This window comes from Stegostoma tigrinum, chromosome 5 (assembly GCF_030684315.1).
Source record: "Stegostoma tigrinum isolate sSteTig4 chromosome 5, sSteTig4.hap1, whole genome shotgun sequence".
In the NCBI taxonomy this organism is placed as follows: domain Eukaryota; kingdom Metazoa; phylum Chordata; class Chondrichthyes; order Orectolobiformes; family Stegostomatidae; genus Stegostoma; species Stegostoma tigrinum.
The window spans coordinates 50695968-50717023 of NC_081358.1; the positions used below are offsets into that span (position 1 = coordinate 50695968).

The 21056-nt window shown below is 38.2% G+C and overlaps 1 protein-coding gene across 10 annotated transcripts in view; it reads right to left on the bottom strand.

Annotated features, from left to right (window-relative positions):
* LOC125451568 (arf-GAP with SH3 domain, ANK repeat and PH domain-containing protein 1-like) overlaps window positions 1–21056 on the bottom strand; it is a 313433-nt gene that overhangs the window by 74887 nt on the left and 217490 nt on the right. For all 10 annotated transcript variants that reach the window (XM_059645972.1, XM_059645968.1, XM_059645973.1 and 7 more), the window contains 3 exons: window positions 14202–14289; window positions 11884–11932; window positions 2269–2432 (listed from right to left, as the gene is read on the bottom strand). In XM_059645972.1, the coding sequence (XP_059501955.1) occupies window positions 2269–2432; window positions 11884–11932; window positions 14202–14289 (301 nt within the window). The remainder of the gene's footprint in view (window positions 1–2268; window positions 2433–11883; window positions 11933–14201; window positions 14290–21056) is intronic.

Here is a 21056-nt window from a genome sequence, read left to right on the forward strand (position 1 = left end):
CCCAGTGGATTTTGAGGAAGGAGGGAGGTAGAAAGTAGGAAACTATACAACAGTTAGTGTAAGGTATGTGAAGGTGCTGGAATCCATTATTAAGGATGTTATCGTAAGATATCAGGACAATGCAATATGGTTTTATGAAAGAGATATCCTGGTGGAAAAGGCACATAGGGCCAAATGACCAACACCTTCTCCCTATGATCTTACACGATTTCACATTCCACAGAGCCTTTCATGGTAGAAATGTTTGTTTACAACATGAATACAGGAGTCAGCTTGATCGAACTGATCATGGATATTTGACCTTGAGGAAAGCTTAACATACTTTTTTTCCCAAGCTAATGACCAGATTTAAGGCTGAGTGTACTGATGACATCAAGGGTCTCAAAGTTTGGCAGCAAATTCAGTGGTATCCCCATTGATTCAATTTTCCGAACACTGAGGAACTAAGTTCCTTATTAGCAGCAGAAACCCTGCCATGATATTCCTGGCTTCAAGATGGACAATTAATTTCAGGGCTTGCCCATCCCAGCAATGGGAGCTGCCAGCTGCTTCATTACTGATAGTAGCACTGGGAGCAGTGCCTGCCAGCAGGGATTAATTTGGTTCTTCACCAGGAATCATTACTGAAGAAAGGTGTGCAAGGATGGGATTACCGTTGGGATTATCACTGGCAGGGGAGGTTGGAAAGAGATGAAGAGGAATCAAAGAGAATGAATGGATTTCAGCAAGCCCTCTCCTGCTTCCTTGATCAGATGCAGAATGACTCTGAGTGAGGATCCCTTCCAGAAAGCTGTAAGCAAACTCAACAGGGTTTACTGATTGGTCTCTACGCAAGATATGGCAACAACTAAGGTTGACTGTTTTTCAAATGGCTACAGTCAGAATATAAAATGAACTACCGTGTCAAAAGCTTTCATAAACAGCCCAACATCATTTCTGAAGTAAACCACAAAAGAGATTTAGCGGCTTTTAGCAAGTATTTCATCTCTGCCGCTTTGCAATGGTACTGGAATTGATTCCAGCATCTTTGGGCATTCCCAATGTAGAATCATGTCATAAAATTTTCTAAACATCATCTCACATTGAAGGATTTACACAGATACACAATCATGGCACAAAAAGCGATAAACCAAATTACTTTTCATGTTTTTATACCAAGTAAATTTTAGATTGACTGGGACTTGCGCATGACGGTGGAAGACAAAGTATTCTGAAAAAAAATCTGAAAATACTTATTCAATACTTTAGCATTAAACAGCAACTAACTAACCACGTGACATCTTTGCACTAATGGAAAATTGTTTTTCAGTGTCAGTATAGTTGTTCATCAAATATTGATAACCATATTGCTGTTATAAACCCAGTTACATCTGAATGAATTAGTTCCAACTTTCTGCAACTGTTTAAATAACAGCAGCAGTATACTGAGGCCTTAAAGTGGGCACTAGTTTTTCACTCGAGGACGTCGACTTGTATCTGGGTGGCCTTGAAACTGGAACTTGCTTCTGGCAAGGTGTGTCTGCATGTGCGAACATGCGTGTAATCAACAATAAATTCAGACTAATAGATGTATACACAGGTTTCAGAACTTGTAATCAGATCATTATATAGGAAGGTAGGGTATAACACTAATTCTGAAATGAGCTGAGCATTCCAAGTCAGGGAATATGCACCAGTTTGTAACTGAACTCAGAGAGTTTAGTGAGATTCCCTGGTTTAAGATATTCAAAACTGCACAAGTTGCATAATGGAAACAACACAAGGTGAAAAAAATGTTACGATAAATAGGGGTATGCTTGCTATGGAGGCATTACACTTTCTATTTACTAAAAATGTTGTCTTTTAGACCTGGAGTTACACTGACTACATCTTACTATAACATGGAGAGCAAGAAGAATATATGTTAAGTATTAAAGTGACATTTTCAGAGAAAAATGAGGACAAAAATACAAGGTTATGTTTTATGTGAGGATTATCTCGAATGGGATCATTGTTCTGGAGAATATACTTCATGTAAAACCATCACTAAACAGCCAACAGCAAATACCATTCCAACATAAGGTTTTTCTGCATGCCAACTCTCAGCTGCCTTAGAACTGACTACAGCTTAAATTGAACATAACTAAAAAGCTTCCATGTGAAAGGTTTGACTTGTACCACTTTGATGAAGTATTTAATTTGTAATATTCTGCATTTCATCAGAAAATTTCAAAATTACGCTACGATATCAGTTAAATAAAATTTCTCTGTTGAAAAATAAACGAAGACCTGGAGCTCCACAATCACAACAGACATCATTGCCAGGCATCCGCTGCACATCTTCAATGATGGCTTTGGTTAGGTCCTCTATGCTGTTCTCTCCACTGCTCTGCTCTCCTCTGAATGCCATGTTTAATGCCTCTTCTTTACTGTTGGTTAATACTGATATCCATCTGTTAAAAAAAGAAACAACTTTAAAACCTTAAGGCTTTATAAAACCCAGAGGAAGTATATAGTTATACACAAAAAAATCTCTCTCAAATTAAGTAGATTGGGTTACTTTACAGGTACAACTATAAAAGAAATTGCATGTCTGCTCAATTCGCTTTGCTCTGACCTATCTGATCATAGCCATAGCTTTTTCAGCAATGTATTTTCTTTCCAAGCTGAGAGCCAATACCTCTGCAGGCTGCCATGTCCTTGATTTTCTCCTAAATATTAATATGTATGTACAAAATCAGAGAAGGAGACCTTTATAGTCCCTTAAGCCTGCCATTCCAATCAATAAGATCACTTTTGATCTGCCTGGGGTTTGAATTATACATTCCCATCGATCTCCAATAATCTTAATATACCTGCCTAATAAGAATCTATTTCTGCCTTAAAAATATTCAGTGGCCCCCTCCTCCAATGTCTCACTACCCTCAGATTAAAAAAAACAGCTCTCATCTTTGCTCTGAAAGGGTGACCCCCTAACTTTAAAACAGTGCTCCATAGTTCTAGATTGAACCATAAACCAAAACATTATTTTCGCATCCAACTTTTAAAGACCATTTATGATCTTTCAAACTTCAAACAGTTCAATCTCACTCTTCTAAACTCCAATGCAAACAAGACAACTATGTCCACCTATCGTAAAACATACTCATTTCAGGTATTAGACTAGTAAACCGGCTCTGAACTGCCTCCGATGCATTTACATCCTTAAAGCAAGAGAGCAAACTTCACACAATATGAAAGATGTGGTCTCACCAAAGTCCAGTAAAAATTAATTTTGTTTTCAACTCCTCTCACAGTAAAGGGTGGCATCCTATTAGTTCTATTGATAACATGCTTTACCTTCCTCCTGACATTTTTGATTTATGCACCAATACACCTAAATCCCTCCTCACCTCAGACTTCTGCATTTGCATTTCATTTGAGTAATAGGTTGCTTTCTTATTTGTCCTGCCAAAGCTAAAAACATCATATTTCCGTTCATTATACTCCATTTCTAATTTCCCACTCACTCAACCTATCCACATATGTCTGCAGCTTCCTTAAATCTTCTTCACAACGGATTTTTCTACTTAGCTTCGTGTCATCCCACGAAGTTAGCTACTATGCTTTCACTTCCTCCAAAAAAGTCATTGCTGTTAATTGTACAATACTGAGGACCTCGCATAACACATCCGTGACTGTTTCTTTAATTTCTGCTTCAGTTTTTAATCCTGTCTTTTGTACACTAAGATGGTGCCAGAGAACGGCAACTTCATACACTTTTCACTGTACTCCTACATTCCCATGCTTGAGATAATACATAATAGTCAACAATAAAATTTAAATCTAAAACTAAACACATTTGTGTATATTTGTTTTGCCAGTTAGCCAACCTTTTATCCATGATAAAAATTACCCTCTACACAAGTAGCATTTAGTTTCTGCAATAATCTTTTGTGTAGTACCTTGTCAAAAGCCTTCTGAAATCCAAGTATAGAACTTCTACAAGCTCCCCTTTATCCAGTGTGTATGCTACTCCTTCAAAGGACTCTAAAAAATTCATCAAACACGAATGACCTTTGACGAAATCATCCTGACTTTTTGCAGTTATCTCAAATTTTTCCAAATGTGCAGCTATGATTCTTTTCAAGAACTGATTCTAACACCATTCCCATGACAGATGTTAAGCTAACCAGCCTCCTTCCATTCTTGAAGGGGAATTATATCTGCTAAAATGAAACCTTGCTTGAATTTAGGGATTTTCAGGAAATTAAGACCAACATCTACTATCTCACAAGCAACCTATTTCTGGATCCTAGGCTGAAGTCCATCTGGACCTGGAAACTTGTCAGTCCACAGCACCCTCAGTTTGCTTCTTATTATTTACCTTACAAATGTAATTTTATTCAGTCTTCATGCCCCTTCTATTTTCTAATTTAGAACCATTACTGGTTCTTTTTGTATTTTCTACTGCAAATTCAGAAGCAAGGTATTTGTTCATCAGCCATTTCCTTATCATCTACTATTAACTCCCCATTCTCATTTTCTCAAGGGCCACACACTTCCTTTACTCTTTTCTTTTCTGAATATCTGTAGAAACTCTTACCTTTTAAAATTAACACCACTTTTAAATTTCTAATTAGCTTTCTCTCATGTTCCAATTTCTTCTTCCTGATTAAACTGCTCTTTTTTGATCTTTGCACAGTTGTGTGCCTTTTTCTCAAGTCTGATGCTTCTTCTACCTTTTTAAATTAACCATGGACAACAAAATTTTTACTTACAGTAAAAATATACTTATTCTAAAATATCCCCTTGGAAGGTTTCCCACAGTGTCTCTATTGGTCTATCCTTTAGACTAGTGTCCTAATTTCAGCTAGTTTAGCTTTCATGCCAACCTAGGTTGCCCTTATTTAGGTCTAAAATGCTAATCTTAGACCAATCTCCTTCTTTTCAAACTGCATGCAAAATTCAAATATACTATAGTTGCTGATACCTAGGGGTGCTACAACTCTGAGATCATTAACTAATCCCATCACATGACACAACACCAAAGCTAACATAATCTGCTCACAAGTTGGTTCCAATGTGCCATTCCAATAAAATTATCTCAAAAGCATTTCATGAACTCTTCTTTCAGGCTACTACTGTTAATCTGATTCTTCCGGTTTATCTGTAATTTAAAATCGCCCTGATTACTGGCATCCCCTCATCAAAAACACCCAATATTTCTTTTTGTAGTTACTGTTAGGGTGCCTGCGTTATACTTCTCCTATTATTTCCCATTTCCACCCCAACTGATTCCTCATCCAAACCTAATACTACATTCTGATTTCCTGAACCAAGATAACCTCTACCTATTTGGACAAATATCATTCCCGATTAACAATACTAGTCATCTACCTTTACCCAGATCCACATTTTTCTTGAACATCACACATCCATCAATATTTAGAGCCCGATCCTCACTAGAGTGAAGTCATGTCTCCAAAATAGCTACCAAGTCTGTCTTTTTAACTTCACTGCATGCTATCAATTTTCTAGCTTGTTATGAATGCTGCATTCATTCAACACAAAGCCTTTGCTTTTATCTTTTTGTTATTTTTGTAACGTCTAGTTTTGATTCATATAAAACAACGAATTGCAGATGTCAGAGGTTTGAAACAAACAAAACAGAAATTGCTGTATAAACTTAGCAGGTCCGGGAGCATCTGGAAAGAGAATGCAGAGTTAACACTTAACAGTGACACTTCTTCAGAACTAGATGGTCAAATCTTCATGGTTGGCATATTCCTATTTCAATATCCTCTCCACTCCTTCCGGTCATTCTTTGACCGCATCGTTTTGCATATTACTGTTCTCCTCTCTCACCTTTGCATTCATCTTTGAAACAAAAACAACTTCCCACATTTTTTGATCCCTTATCCCTATTATTTAGTTTAAAACTCTCTCTACTTGCCCAGTTATGTGGTTTGCAAAACACAGACGCCAGCTTATTTTAGGTGTTGACCAGTCCAATGGTACAGCTCCCATTTTCTCCACTACTGGTGCCAGTGGGCCATGAACTGAAACTCAGTTCTCCCACACAAGTCTTTGAGCTGCATATTCATCTCCTAACATGCATACCAAGGTCTCTTGGATCTTGGCGCTTCCTGCCCATCAGGTATTCTCTTGCCTTGTTGTTCCTGGCCAAGCGCATTACCTCACACCTGTCTGGATTGAATTCCATGTGCAACTGATCAGGTCCTCTGATGACATGTCTATACCCTTCTGCAAACAAAGGTTATCCTCCCCTCTATTTACCACTCCTCCATGAACTTATTAATCAACCTTCCTACATTCATATCTAAATCATTTCTATATACTACAAATAGCAAGGGCCCCAACAATAATCCCGGTGGAACCCCACTGAACACAGGTTTCCAGTCTCAATAAACACCCCTCAACCATTATCCCCTGTTTCCTACCACTCAGCCAATTCTGGATACAATTAACCTAATTTCCTCAGATCCTATGGGCCCTGACTTTTGTTATTAGTCTTGGGAACTTATCAAAAATCTCATTGAAGTGTAAGTGGTTTACATCAAATGCATTGCTCTTATCTACACCCTTGGACACTTCTGAAAAATTCAATCAAGTTGGTCAGACATGACCTCCCTAAGACCAAGTTGTCTGTTTTCAGTCAATCCCTGCTTCTCCAAATGCAGATTATTTTTCAGAATAATTTCTACTAGTTTCCCAGCAATGAGGTTAGACTGAACAGCCTGCAGTCTCCTGTTTTATCCCTTTCTCCCTTCTTGAGGTTTAATCCTGCTAAAGAATCTGCATAATCACAGAATCAGCAGTTAAAGATTACTCTTGTTGATAGACTTTACTATATATTAAAATATTGTATTAGCAAGGAAACTATTATAGAATGTGTGGTAACACTGAAAGCTGAAGGCAGAGGGCATCAGCGCTCAATGAGAACCCACCTGGCAAAGCTTCACCAGCCCAGCCTTTGATCAAAAACTGTCTTGGAGTTTTCAACATCTTTTCCATTGTAAGATCATTATTTGCAACCAAGTACATACACATTCAAATTTTAGTGGACTATGCTTCATTGCAAGTTAATCACCCTGGTTTTACTTTCTTTTCTCCCTAAATATTTTCAATCTTCCTCAATGTGGGCCATGTGCCAGTTAAAACATACATGTTCACTAAATGTTATACTCTGTGATATACAAGTAACAGTTCCAAGTATCAATTTCAATGAGCCATTTATCTGGTCTACATTCATTGGCACTAAAATCAACTAGTAATTTAATATCTCAGCTGTATGAAGCTTAGAAAACATGACACTCTGGATATTTCAAAGCGGGATCAATACTTTTAATGCTTTTAATAGTTCTTCTTAAAAGCAGCCTTGCAATTTCTCAAGGTAAACGCCAGTGAGAACTTCTCCCTCACTTTAAGTACTAGATTGCAAAACCAATCCTTTAGTTTATCAGTTACATTTTAGGATGATAAAAGATTACAAGCGCAGGTCAGAAGTTGGGAATTCTGCAACAAATAACCCACTTCCTGACTCCCAAAGCCAACACTGGTCAGAAATACAATGGATTACTCAGACATACTTAGTTAAGTGTGGTTCCAACAACCTTCAAGGAACTCCACATCATCTAGGATAAAGGAGCCTACTTGATAGGCACCTCATTCACTAACATGAACGTTCATTTCCATCACCATCAACTCAAAGTGACAAGAGTGTCTACTATATACAAGATGCACTTTGCATCACAGTGTGGCTTCTTCAGTAGCACCTTCCAAGCTCTCAGCCTCTTACCACCTAGAAGTTCAGGGACAGCAGACACAATGGGAACACCTCCACCAGCAATTCCCCAGCAAACCATACACCATATTAACTTGGAACCATATTACTATTCCTTCACTGACACATCATCAAAATCCTGGAACTCCTTATCCAGTAGTACTTTGCTGTACCTGCACTCCAGGGTCTGCAGTACTTCAAGGAGGTGGTAAGCCAGCACCTTTTCAAAGGCAGTTAAGAGGCAACAACAAACATTAGTGTAGCCAGTGACACACATATCCAAAGAAAGAAATAAAATTGGAAGTTTTGGACAATATTTGTTCAATAAAGCCTAGACGATGAAGGTCTGTTTTCCAAAGGTAGGTGTAGCTTTTACGATCAATAAAAGGAGTCTTATAGCTTCAGACTTTCTACTTAAGGTTTAAAAAGTTCTGGGGTCTGGTATTGTGAATTTGGATTATTATAGACTCGACTTATGAACCAGTTTGAGGTCATCAGTGGTGCAAACATGAAGAAAGCATCATACAAAGACAGAAAATAGGAACAAGAGAAGGCCATTTGGCCTTCTGACCCTGCTCCACCATATAATCTAATCATAGCTGAACCAATTCAGTAATGTTTTTGCTTTTGCCCCAAACCCTTTGATACTCTGGAGCTCTCACAAATATATCTATCTCCTTCTTGAAAACATTCAATGTTCTGGCCTCAATTGCTTTCTGTGTCAGAGAATTCCACAGACTCACCACTCTCTGGGTGAAGAAATGTTTTGTCATCTCTGTCCTAAATGGCCTACCCCATATCCTTAGACCACAACCCCTGGTTCTGGACTCCCCAGTCATTGGAACATCCTACATTTACCCTTTCTAGTCCGGTTACATTTTATAGGTTTTTCTGAGAACCAGTCTCATTCTTTCAAAAACTCCTGCAAATATAGTCCAAACTGATCCAGTCTTCCTTCAGATGTCAGTTCTACCCATCTCGGTAATCAGCATGGTAAACCTGCACTCCCTCAACAGCCAGAACATCTGTCCTCAGATAAGGACACCAAAACTGCATATAATTGTCCAGGTACAGTCTCATCAAGGACCTGTAAAATTGAAGTAAGATATCACTACTTGTGCTCTCAAATCCTGTCACTATGAAAGCCAATATACCATTTTCCATCTTCACCATCTGTGGCACCTGAAAGCTTACTTTCAGTGACTATTATACAAGGACACCCAGATCTTGGTGCAGCGGCCCCTTCCCCACTTTCCCAATCTATCACTCTTCAGATAATATTCTTGTTTTTGCTACCAAAGTGGATAACTGCTCATTTATCCACATTATAGCTCATCTGCAATGCATCTGCCACTCACTCAACTTATCCAAATCACACTCAAGCACCTCTACACCCTCCTCACAATTCACCCTCTTATTCAGTTTTGCGTCATCTGCAAACTTGGAGATAGTACCTTTTATCCATGTCAGTACACTACCCCTAACCCACGCACTTTAATTTGCTAATCTCTTATGTGGGACCTTATTAAATGTCTTCTGAATTTCCAAGTAAACTTCATCCACTTGTTTCTCCTTATGAGCTCTACCAGTTACACTCTCAAAAAATTCCATTAGATTTTTCAAGTATGATTTCCCTTTCGTAAATCCATGCTGACTCTGTCCAATCCTATCACTGTTTTCTAAGTGCTCTGCTGTTAAATTTTTACAATAGGCTTTAGTATTTTCCCTACTATCAGTTCATGTACCAACAATTCTTAAAACAGCTAAAACAAATTATGAAGGGTCTAGGCCCGAAACGTCAGCTTTTGTGCTCCTGAGATGCTGCTTGGCCTGCTGTGTTCATCCAGCCTCACATTTTGTTGTCTTGGAATTCTCCAGCATCTGCAGTTCCCATTATCTCTGATATAATTTAACTTGCCTTTTGTACTGAGATGTCCACGGTGCTATATAGAAATCACAACACATATCAAACATGTTCCAATTTGCTACTTTAATTTAAACACAAATGTCTTTCAACAGTTCCAGTTTTGCTTTTTGTGAGGTGAGTCCACAAAACAAAATTGACTATAATTTGCTTTTTATTGGCAATCTAGTAGCCAACACAATAAGTTGTGGAATCAAATTTTCAAAAGGGCACAATAATGATTGTTCATTAAGGTTCCTGTCGACACACATGGATGAGTCAATGGTGAAAGTAATTTATTTTGAAAATGAATTTGTTTAGATTTAAATGGAAAATATTTTGCAGAGACATTAGATGTAAACCGATGAAGTGTTCAAATTTCTCCAGGACAGAAATTCGCCACTTTGAGAAACAAAACAAAAAGCTTCATTGACAGAGCTTCAGCATACAATTTTTAGCTACAAAACAGTAAACAGTAAATTTTCTTAAAACCCTGCATCAGTGGACTACTCAGATAGATCAGTAATGACGGTTGTACAATGAGAGACTGAGGTTCTTAGAGTGAAGGGAATCCCTAAAGGTGAAACTAATTTAGTAATCTAATTACAAGTGGCTACAGTGCTTCAACTCAAGAAGGGGACATCGCAACGTCCCTATTGCTTAATAGGATAATAGATAAGAACAGGTACAGGCCTTTTTAGTTATATAGATATACATTTCTTCTTCAAACATTGGTAAAACTGATAGTGTGTGATTAATTTCTTGCCTCTAGCTGCCTGAAGACAATAAGAATCAAACAGTTTGGTCATGTCAATTTGAACGCACTGACAGATCATACCAGGGATCATACTTTGTTGAAATACAGTAATGAACTAAAAAGGTTCTAACAACAAAACATCAAACAATACTAAACTAAGCATCAAGAAATTTTACTGAAACTGGTTTAAAAGAAACAAAAAATACTTATAAAACTATTCAATAGTTTCTTTAGATAACAAGGTGTAGGGCTGGATGAACACAGCAGGCCAAGCAGTATCAGAGGAGCAGGAAGGTTGACATTTCAGGCCTACACCCTTCTTCAGAAATTCTGGGGTCTGAAGCTCAATGTGGAAGCTGATACTCCTCTCCCTGCTATAGCTAAAAGCTTGGGTTCTCTTCCTGCTGCTAGAATTGCACATAGACAACCTATTTTACTAAATTTGCCTTTGACAAAGAAGTTGCTGTTTACAAGTTAAACAATCTGTTATTCTGTTAAGTTTTCCAATAGAGTTATTTCAATTCTTCTTTCTTTTGTTTGTATTTTGCCTACAGAGTAAGAATAAAGTGTGTGTTGATTGAAAACTGACAGTATGACCAATCAAATTGCAGCTGGAACACAACACCTTAGACTTGCCTTTAAAAATAAGAAGATGGGGTCTAGGCTACCTCCTTGTTATATTTAAAGGGCATTCTGTCTGGTCCATAACACTTGTCAAAGTGACCTGTATCCATGAATGCATCAGTACTCAAAGTGTCATATTCAAACCTCAAAATGATTAAGGTTCTCATCTAACATCGACATAGATGTAGTTCTAGCAGACTAACGTCATTCAACTTTGAAACTGATTTTCAATTGACAAATTGACCTTAGGCAACATCAGCTAAAACTACGTACATAATGCAAAACAAACATTGGTTTTCAGTTTTTACAACTTATCTTTTCAGTTGTATTTGTCACTGGAGAAATAGTTTCTGTTTTCATTATTCACAAAATAAAGTGGATTATATTTCATGCAATATGTTTTACAAATGCAGATACGCACAATACATTTACACCTTTAAAGTGACTATCATGTGGTGGTGGTGGAGGTGGCTTTTGTGTGTTGGGTGTGTGGATGTTACACTTTACTATTAAAAGAATCTTGGAAGTGAATGGAAATCCTGAAAATGATCTGGTGATCTGAAGTGCTCATACACTCAGATAAAATTAATATAGAAACAATATTGTTTTCTCTTGATAACCACACTTCCGAAGAGGTGATTGCGTTGTTCAGGAAAATGTGGCTACGGTGAATGATTGAAATTGGGTTCAAAACATACAGAAGTTTTCACAACAGTTACTAATTAGTTTGTGCTCAAAAAAACTCCAAAGGTAAGTTTTCATACGATCAGGTCAATCCACTTTCTCCATAACAGGATCTTAAATTAAAATGACTTTTGTCACAAAAGTACTTACACTAGACATTCCTGTTCATCATCTGCTTGGAAATGATAGGTTCTGTTGTCTGTTGTAAGGAAGGAAGATAAATAAAGTAAAGAAAAAGTGACAAGTCCAGGTTAACAGGCATAAGAAAAATAGCCATCGAGTAAACAACAGAAATAAATTTCTATAAATACTATGATCTATCTATGCAGGATTCCTGAAATGTAGGAAATACTAGCTGTAAGTAAAATTTTCTTAATTGTTTAACTGTAAAGTACCGAGAATACAAACATGATATTTTGTTCCCTAATTCAGGAGCAATGTTTAGTAGTACTGGCTTTTAAATCTTATTGCACACATGGAATTATAATGTGTTATTATAATTCACAAACTAATCTATGTTTATCCAGTGATGCACTTTGGTTCAAAGTGCAATGTATGTGTATACCAGTACAGTAGTTACCTGTCATTTGGAGTACATTCTTCCAAGTTGAGAAGACAATAATGAGTTGTTGGTATCATCCAATCACTACTGCTGATCTACTTCATCCACACTTACTTATGTCAACCTTGTCAATGTCCACCAATATGGCCTCAGCCCTTCATATTGGTTACAAAAACAAACTTAAGAAATGCCATGATTAAATTTCAAGTTCTGCTTGTATGTTGCTCTATGTCAATAAGAAAAGGAATTGAATATTTTAGTTAAAGGATTGCATTTAACTAATTTTGATTATCGGTGATCTAAAATCCTTTGTCAAATCTCAGTCACTGCTTAATAAATTGAACAAAACCAGATGTGAATCTCTGGTTATTTGATTTCAAATTAGGCCAAAATATTCAATTTTTCATCAACTACCTTTCACAAACTCATTGCTGGGTACTATTATCTTCCCTATTGTTTCTTTTCCCTGGTTGACAAATCTTAGTTTTCTAATTTTAAGTAGCATATTGTTAATTTTACTGGGTTAATAATTCAGAGACCAAGGCTACTATCCTGGGGAGACGGGTTCAAATCCCACCATGGCAGCTGATTGATATGAATTCAAATCATAAATCTGGAATCAAAAAGTAGTGGCCATGAAGCCAACCTTTTTTATCATAAAAATCCATCTGGCTCATTAATATCCCAAGGAAAGATCTAATCCTATGTATGACATCAGATCAATTGTCATGTTGCCTATACACCCTCTGAAATATTCTGAAAAGCTACTCAAATCAAGAAAAATGCGAGGTGGACAACTAATTCCAGCATTGTCAGCAATGTCTACATCACATGAAAAAATAAACAGAACATGCTGCCATAACTGTCTGGTTAGGTTCAAAGGAATTATTCCAAGAATAGCAAAGTGTTTCTGTTCTATAATTCAGGAGGAACTCCTCAACACAATTTGAGCCCTTGAATACCCCTTGTTCAAAACATATATAAGCTCCATTATGTTACCACCCCTACAATGTTATCTAATCTACCACCGGTTTCTAAGCTTATTGTAGGGGATCAATTAGCTGAGTTGGCTAGATGGCTAGTTTGTGATGCAGAGTGATGCCATCAGCATGAGCTCAATTCCTACATTGGCTGAGGTTACTATGAAGGTCCCTCCTTCTCAACCTCTCACCCTCATGGTGACACTCAGCTTAAACCACCACCAGTTGTAGAACCATCTGGTACACAGTCACAATCCTACTCAATTTGCTTTCAATTGTGAATTCCCCACTCTTCCAATAAAAACTAAATCCATCAGCTGTATTATCATTTAAAAGATAATTGTCATCAGTATCCCTCGTTAATAATGAAATAATGATAACCTTAAACACAGATTTTAGAATGGTATTAGTTTGGTTGTTTGAATTCAAAGAATAACAACAAGAATAGGAAAAAGTCGTCAATAAATTGGGATATTTTTGATATGTTTAGGTCTAGCTCCACAACAATGTTTTACATAGATAATTGATGATGGATTAATAACTGTATCTCTGCTAATGCTAATTTAAATTTTCCATTTATTTACACTTACCTTCAAATTAGTATCTCCACATTTTTGTTTAAAAACATGTAGACAAATGCATTGAAAATTCCAAGGAATACATGTTAAACAAAGAACTGGTACTATCATTCATTGTAATTATTTTTCTTCTGTAAATGGATTTGGATGGTGAGATTTGATCTTTAGTTGAAAGTTAAGTGCGACCAGTAATACTAAAGGGCTGTAAATGCTGACACAATACCTAGGCAATATAAGGGTATTTCTATACAAATCTTAGAAAAATATATTTGTGGATACTTGCAAAGTTTAAATATCAATTTATTGCAGAACTACAGGATCCAAAGCAATAACAGTAAAGAAACATACGTGATATCAAGTCAAAACACTTCTTCTCATCTGCAGTGGGTTTCACCTGGCAAGTGAGTAGATTCAGTCTTGCTGGTTGTCTGTTGGTCTAAAAATACAAAATAAATATAAAAATGTACTTAGCAAGTAAGTGATCATAGGTGAAAAGTACTTTCAGGGCTAAATATTTATTTGCCTCTTTCGTTTTGCAGTTAACTCCATAAATGAAATGTTCTCTGAGCAATACGTGAAACTCAATCATTTCTGGTTTTAATTAGGAGATATTCTTGGCTAATATTTAGCATTTTTCTAATTTTTCATGTATTTTATGAAACTTACAATTTACAAGTTTTGTTTTTAAAAAGTGAAGCAATTATAGCATGCTGGACCTTATTCAAACTAAAATTTAGCTTGTATTTTCTTCAGCTTCAGTAGTGAAGTTATGAAATGAAGCTATGGATGAAATATTTCAAATGGCAAAGTCCTGGATTCCTTGCTCAGCTTCAAACATTCAAGTTTAATCCTTCAAAGTGAGAGACCAGAAGCAAGAAATTTACAAGTAGAATAACTATTCGGATCATTTCAACAAGATTTCAATCTACAGTCGAAATTTTTGACAGCAAACACGTACTACAAACTTTGCAGTACATCGATCCCTTATTCACAAATATCTGACTTATGGATGCTCCTACTTATGAATGCGATTCCAGACAGGGATGTGTTAATAATGATGTTAAACATCCAATATACAAACGTTTCCTCATACTTACGAATGAGTATTTTGTAATGGTCTGCATTGTGTCCTGCTTACACACAATCTGACTTGTGAACGGACTCAGAATGGAAATCGTTTGCAACGTGGAGACTGCCTGTACTGTACTTGTGGTAAATGATTGTGAAGTAGTGGCAATATCTTTACAAACCAAGTTTCGATTTTGACAGGAAATGAGCCAGCAGAACAGCACTTACTTTTTGTTGCTACAATGTCACATGTACGGTGCAAGAAATCCAGCTGATACAGGTTGAAACTAATAATTTCAAATTACAATTCAAAAACAAAACTGACAAACACTTTTCAAAAAACTTAATTATGTTAATCTTTTAAGAAGAATTTTTTAGAATAAATATTAAAAAATAACAAAAAACAATCTACACACTGGGAATTAAAATAGAATATTTTGGACAGAAATGTTTATTCCCTTTTTTATGTTACATCCTTAAAACAGTAATCTTTCTTTGTTCAGACTATCATTACAAGAAAGGCAGCAAATGTGTCTATCAAGCATACATAGGGAAACAACTCTGCAGAGCTGCACTTTTAACACATTAGTTAGAAATCCTTTTTCTAAAAGATGGAAGTCAAATTGCCTGTAGGACAAAGAAAATGCAAAGTAGGTTTGAGTTCAAGTCACCAGCCTGGTACCAGCAAGTGATTCCCCACGCCCCCAATACACACACGGACACACACAAAGGATTTGGGGTTTTAGATAGGTAAGGGGCACATTTGCTTTAAATTAGGCTTCCAGGATGCGGAAACAGTGGCAGATTGGTCAGAATAAAAGGTCTGTCTCAGCCACTAGATGCTTTCATGAATCATCCCACCGATTTTTAAGTGTTGTCAAGGGATGGTCAGATAAGAGGAACCCTGTTTTGAAGCTTCTCTCTGTTGTCCCCAGTTTGTAAAGGTAGAGTCACCGCAGTCTTACTAGATCTTAAGATGCTCACTAAATAGATAGAGAGAGAGAGAGAGAGAGAGAGAGAGAGAGAGAGAGAGAGAGAGACAGACAGACAGACAGACAGACAGAGAACTGATGGTGAATCTAACCTGAGGGTCACCATAGCTTAGGCAAGGGGAGAGGTTGAGAAGAAGAATCCTTCATGGTAACTTCAGCTGGTACAGGAATTGAAGGCATGCTTTTGGTATCACTCTGCATCACAAAACAGCTGTCCAGCCAATTGAGTTAAACTGACCCCTTCCCCCATTTGTAACATCTTCTGCAAGCAGCTCTTGCATAAAGTCAGTTAAAAACTTTAAAGGATCCATCACTTTCTCCCTTCATTTTGAGGGCTCATAGCCCCTCTTCTCTTCTGCCTATGCATGTGGGTGGTACTGTGTAGCTGCAATCGAAGAGCCATGAAGGCTATAATTTGATAGAAGAGCCACTTTGAGCGACTTCATTCCAGATATATGACACTGAATCAAGTAACCTCTTCGAAAATCCCTATGTGAGCATGATGGGAGGCCACCAAATGAACAATAACAAAGTTGCTGGAAAAGCTCAGCAGGTCTGGCAGCATCTGTGAAGGCAAAACAGTTCTGAGGAAGGGTCACCGGACCTGAAATGTTAACTCTGTTTTCTCCTTCACAGATGCCGGCAGACCTGCTGAGCTTTTCCAGCAACTTTGTCTTTGTTCCTGGTGTACAGCATCCGCAGTTCTTTCGGTTTTTATCACCAAATGAACAATGCCTTGAGTGGTCCTGATTTTACATCATCGCGTAAGGACAAGAAGCACAATGAGGTCTACTATTTAATAATTTTCACATACAGGAGAAAGCCATTCCCTAATGGCATGCACACAGTCACAGTGTTACCACCAGTCTCTGGGTGAGGTTCTTGTTACGGTTCCAGATGAGACACCCCAAACTGTTATACTCCTCAGTGAGTAGGGATGAGCTAGCTTTGGTTGGTTGGTCTCATTGAGGTAAGTTAAGTTACGCTGCTCCCCCGACCCCCTTGCCTGCTCAAGGCAGTTTTTCTCCTAAACCTAATGAATTTATATTTTAGAAGGAGCCAAATTAACCAAGATTTCATGAGTTCAAGGGAGAGTGAGTTTATTAGTTACTAAACACAAGTAGTAATAGAACAGCACACACACACAGATTAGAAATAAGAGAGTCCAAAAAAAGGTGAAGATATATAACAAGAACAGATATTGCTGGAAATTCTCAGGCTTGGCAGCACTTGTGGAGAGAAAGCAGAGTTAACGTTTTGGGTCCAGTGACTGTTCTCCAACTAAGATTTTCCTGCAATTGCTGTTTTTGTTTCTACTTTAGAGCATGTGCAGTTCTTTTGGGTTTTGTTTTTAGGAAGATGAATAGTTCAGTTTCTGGAGAGATCATGAAGAGTAGGTGGTGGAATGTTGTGGTCATTACGTTGGATGATACTGGTAGCACAGCGTTCGTATCAGAAGGGTGAATTTCAAGACTCCTGGTGTTACAGGTTAGCTGACACGTTTTTGTCATGTTTCATTAAGGCACTGGCCGGCTTGCTGACATGCTTCCATTTTTTTTATTATGTACCTGCAGTGCAGGGTATTTAATGGCTGTCATCAAACAGTGGCCCTCAAATCAGTCCTCTAGCACACAAACCTCAGGAGTAGTTGGTTTTTAACCCCTCTTTGGTATATTCCTACAAGGGTAAAGCTGCCAAATACCTTTTGACACATGTCCATAGTCTGGAATATAACCCATGGCAGACATTTTCCTGCTGAGAGGAACTAATTAGAGGGCTTGTGCTTTGCCTTAAGCAGTTTCTTTCTCTTTGAAGCTCCCTGGGCTAACTACAAGGTGCAACATTCCAAGGGTTCACATAGGAAACCTTTCAGGAGTTAGTGAATTCAATACTAGGAATTCTATATTTTCAGCCAGGCTTGGCCTGTAGTTGTTTTTTTTTAAACAAAGACTGTTTTGTCCAAAAAGCTAATTACAGCATTAAAATAATTCAGGTGTCTGATATATCATCACAGATATAGTAATGTTCTACTTGGCAGTGATGTGGATCTTCGGAGTCACACCATGGAGACAAATACCTGGAGAAACAGAAGTAAATAACTGGCGATCTATTGGAGGTCCCTAAAATTGTGCAGGTTCATGGACGGTGAATAGGGGAAACTTCGCAGTATCTGTCCTCTTGACTGTTGTCTTTGCTTTGAAGGGATCTATTGTGGCCTCGTATGAAATTGTTCTTGAGTATCCATGCAAGGCTAGCCTTTGTCACTGGGCCCTGTCCTCAGATACTCCCTCTGTCAAAGGATGACGAGTGTGCTGTGTGATGAATTTGGCATATCATCAATCCTGGCTGATATTTTTGCTGCCTTGAAGAAGGATTCCTTTGGGTGCAGTCACCTGCTGCAAAATCATATATTCCATGAATGTCAGTGCTTAAGTGCTCAATTGACTGGTCCAGTTTACATATAGTGCTATGAATTCTGTGCAAGTCAGTGCGCTACTCTTGCATGTGTTCCAGCTGCGGCTACATATGGCTTGAATTTTGACATCGTCTTAGGGGAGCTAATTTGCTTCAAGCCCTGAAAAATGGTCATGGTCCAGTTATCACTTCTAAATGCACAATAATAGGGGTAGAGTCCTTTAGTACACATACCACCCCACTCACTGCATCTTCCGACATTTCTGCCACCTACAAACAGACCCCACCACCAAAAAGACATTTCTTTCCCACCCCTTATGTTTCCACAGAAACCATTCATTCCGTGACTTTCTCATCAGCTCTACACTCCGAACAACTTCTCTATTCCACCCTGAACCTTTGCCTGCAACTGCAAAAGGTGCCCCTACAGTTCCCCTCTCACCTCTGTCCATGGCCCCAAACAATCCTTCCAGATCTGGCAGAGTTTCACCTGCACTTCATCCAAACTGATCTATCATATCTATTGCTCCAAATGTGGTCCCCTCTGTATCAGGGAGACCAAAATGCAGACTTGGGGACTGGTTCACGCAGCACCTGCATTCTGCACACACCAACCAACCAGAATTTCAGGTTGACATCCATTTTAATTTTCCCTCTCACTCCCCTGGCAACATGTCCATCTTTGGCTTCTTCCAGTATCAGAGTGAGGCCAAGCATAAACTGGAGGAACAACACCTGATATTTTGCCTTGTGAACTTACAGCCCAATGGCCTCAATACAGACTTCACAAGCTTCCAAATCCCTCCAAACCTGACATTATCCCATGTCCAGCCCTTCCCCTCCTCCTTGCTTCCCTGATCTGACCTAACCTGTGCATCTTCCTACTCACCTATCCGCTCCACCTATCCACCTGTCACCATCCCACCTACCCTTCACCCAGCCCCACCACTCTCCCTCTGTTTACTTCTGGGCTCCCCTCCCCCTCCCCTGATGAAAGGTCGTGCCCGAAATTTTGACTTTCCTGCTCCTCAGATGCTGTCTGACCTGCTGTGCTTTTCCAACTTCACATCTTTTAATTCCAGTTGTGCTTAGCTTGGGTGGATTCAGCAAGAAATACTCTTCGGTTTATTTCCAGTTAATTCAACAGGTATGTTTTTAGCATATCAATGTCCTCCTGTTATGGGAAAAGTTTGAGCCTTCTTCAAATTAATCTGATACTTCGATACAATGATGATCTGCTGCATCTTTAAAATGTTATGAAGCATTCATTCTGTGTATACTACACTCAAAAATCAAAATACTTAACTTTTGAAGCGTACAACTGATTTTTGCAATATCATTCATTTGTTTTGAGTATCATTATTATTTATTGTACATCATCCCACCAAGTGCTTTTTAGCTCATCTTATGGCCAGTACTTCCTTTCACTCAGGTTCCTGGCTCTCTTCATTACTGTTGTTCTGCAGTGGTTGCTGGAATCTTTGTATGCTTTGGACAGACAATACTTTGAATATCACAGAAAGTAATATCTGATGCACCACAAGTTACAAAAGGACTATGGAATGAATGCAGTTGAGCTCACTTTGGACTCTATAAATCTAGCAATCCCTAACTAGCTGGGATGCTGGCATTTTACTTAACTCACAGGAAGGAAATGGATACTAATCCTATTTAAGTACATCTGAGGACAAGCCTCCTTTCAGCATCCAGCACATTTCACCAATCTACCACAGTCCAATCAAGAATAGTAAACTCAGCCAATGAACACTACATACACAACTTAAACACGATTGAGTTTCAGCTTTACAATATTCGAAGTGTGAAAATTCGGATCTCTCAAACTACTGTCATGGAGTCATACAGCACAGAAACAGGCTCTTCGGTCTTACCAGTCCATGCCAAACTAAAATAGTCCCAACTGCCTGCTCCTGGCCCATAAAGAATGACAAGTATGGGCTAGTTTGGTACATTAAAGGGGTCGAACAAGGAGCGGAAGAGCCCTGGAGTGCTGGAGCATTGGAGTTGCCACCAGGTCTAAACAATAGGACTGACCGAGGTGCACAAGAAGCATGACAGCGAAACATATGGTTGATTCTGCTTTTATTAGCTTTGTGATGCAGCAATCACTTGAAACATTCCCTAGGAATATGAATAAGCAACAGGAACAGGAGTAGGTCATATGGCCCCTCAAGCCTCCTCTGCCATTCAAGGCAATCATGCCCAACCTCTGGTTTCAATGTCACTTTCTTGTCTATATCCCGATTCGCCGAGAGACCAAAAATTTGTCGATGTCAGCCTTTAATATATCTAACATTAGAATATCCACAACCAACTTTAATTAGAGAATTCACAAGATTCACACCCCCGATTGAAGAAGCTTCTCCCCATCTCAAGTTAAATGATCAGTACCTTCTCCTGAATCATGTGTTGATGATTCTCAACCAGGGGAATCAACCTCCTTTCAGCATCTATCCGGTAAACCACTTTCAGAATTTTGTATTTTTAAAAGAGTTCACCCTTATTTTTTGAAATTCCAGACAACACAGACTCTGTTTAGTCAGCTTCTCATCACAGAGCAAAGAATTTTTTTTTCTTTGAACAACTGGGATACAGAGATACACAGGACTGGAATTTCAGAGGACTAATCATGGATAACATAATGCTTTACAGTTTAGACAGGACTAAAAAATGAGTTCTAATTCTGAGGGGAAAAATAAAATTGATCAGG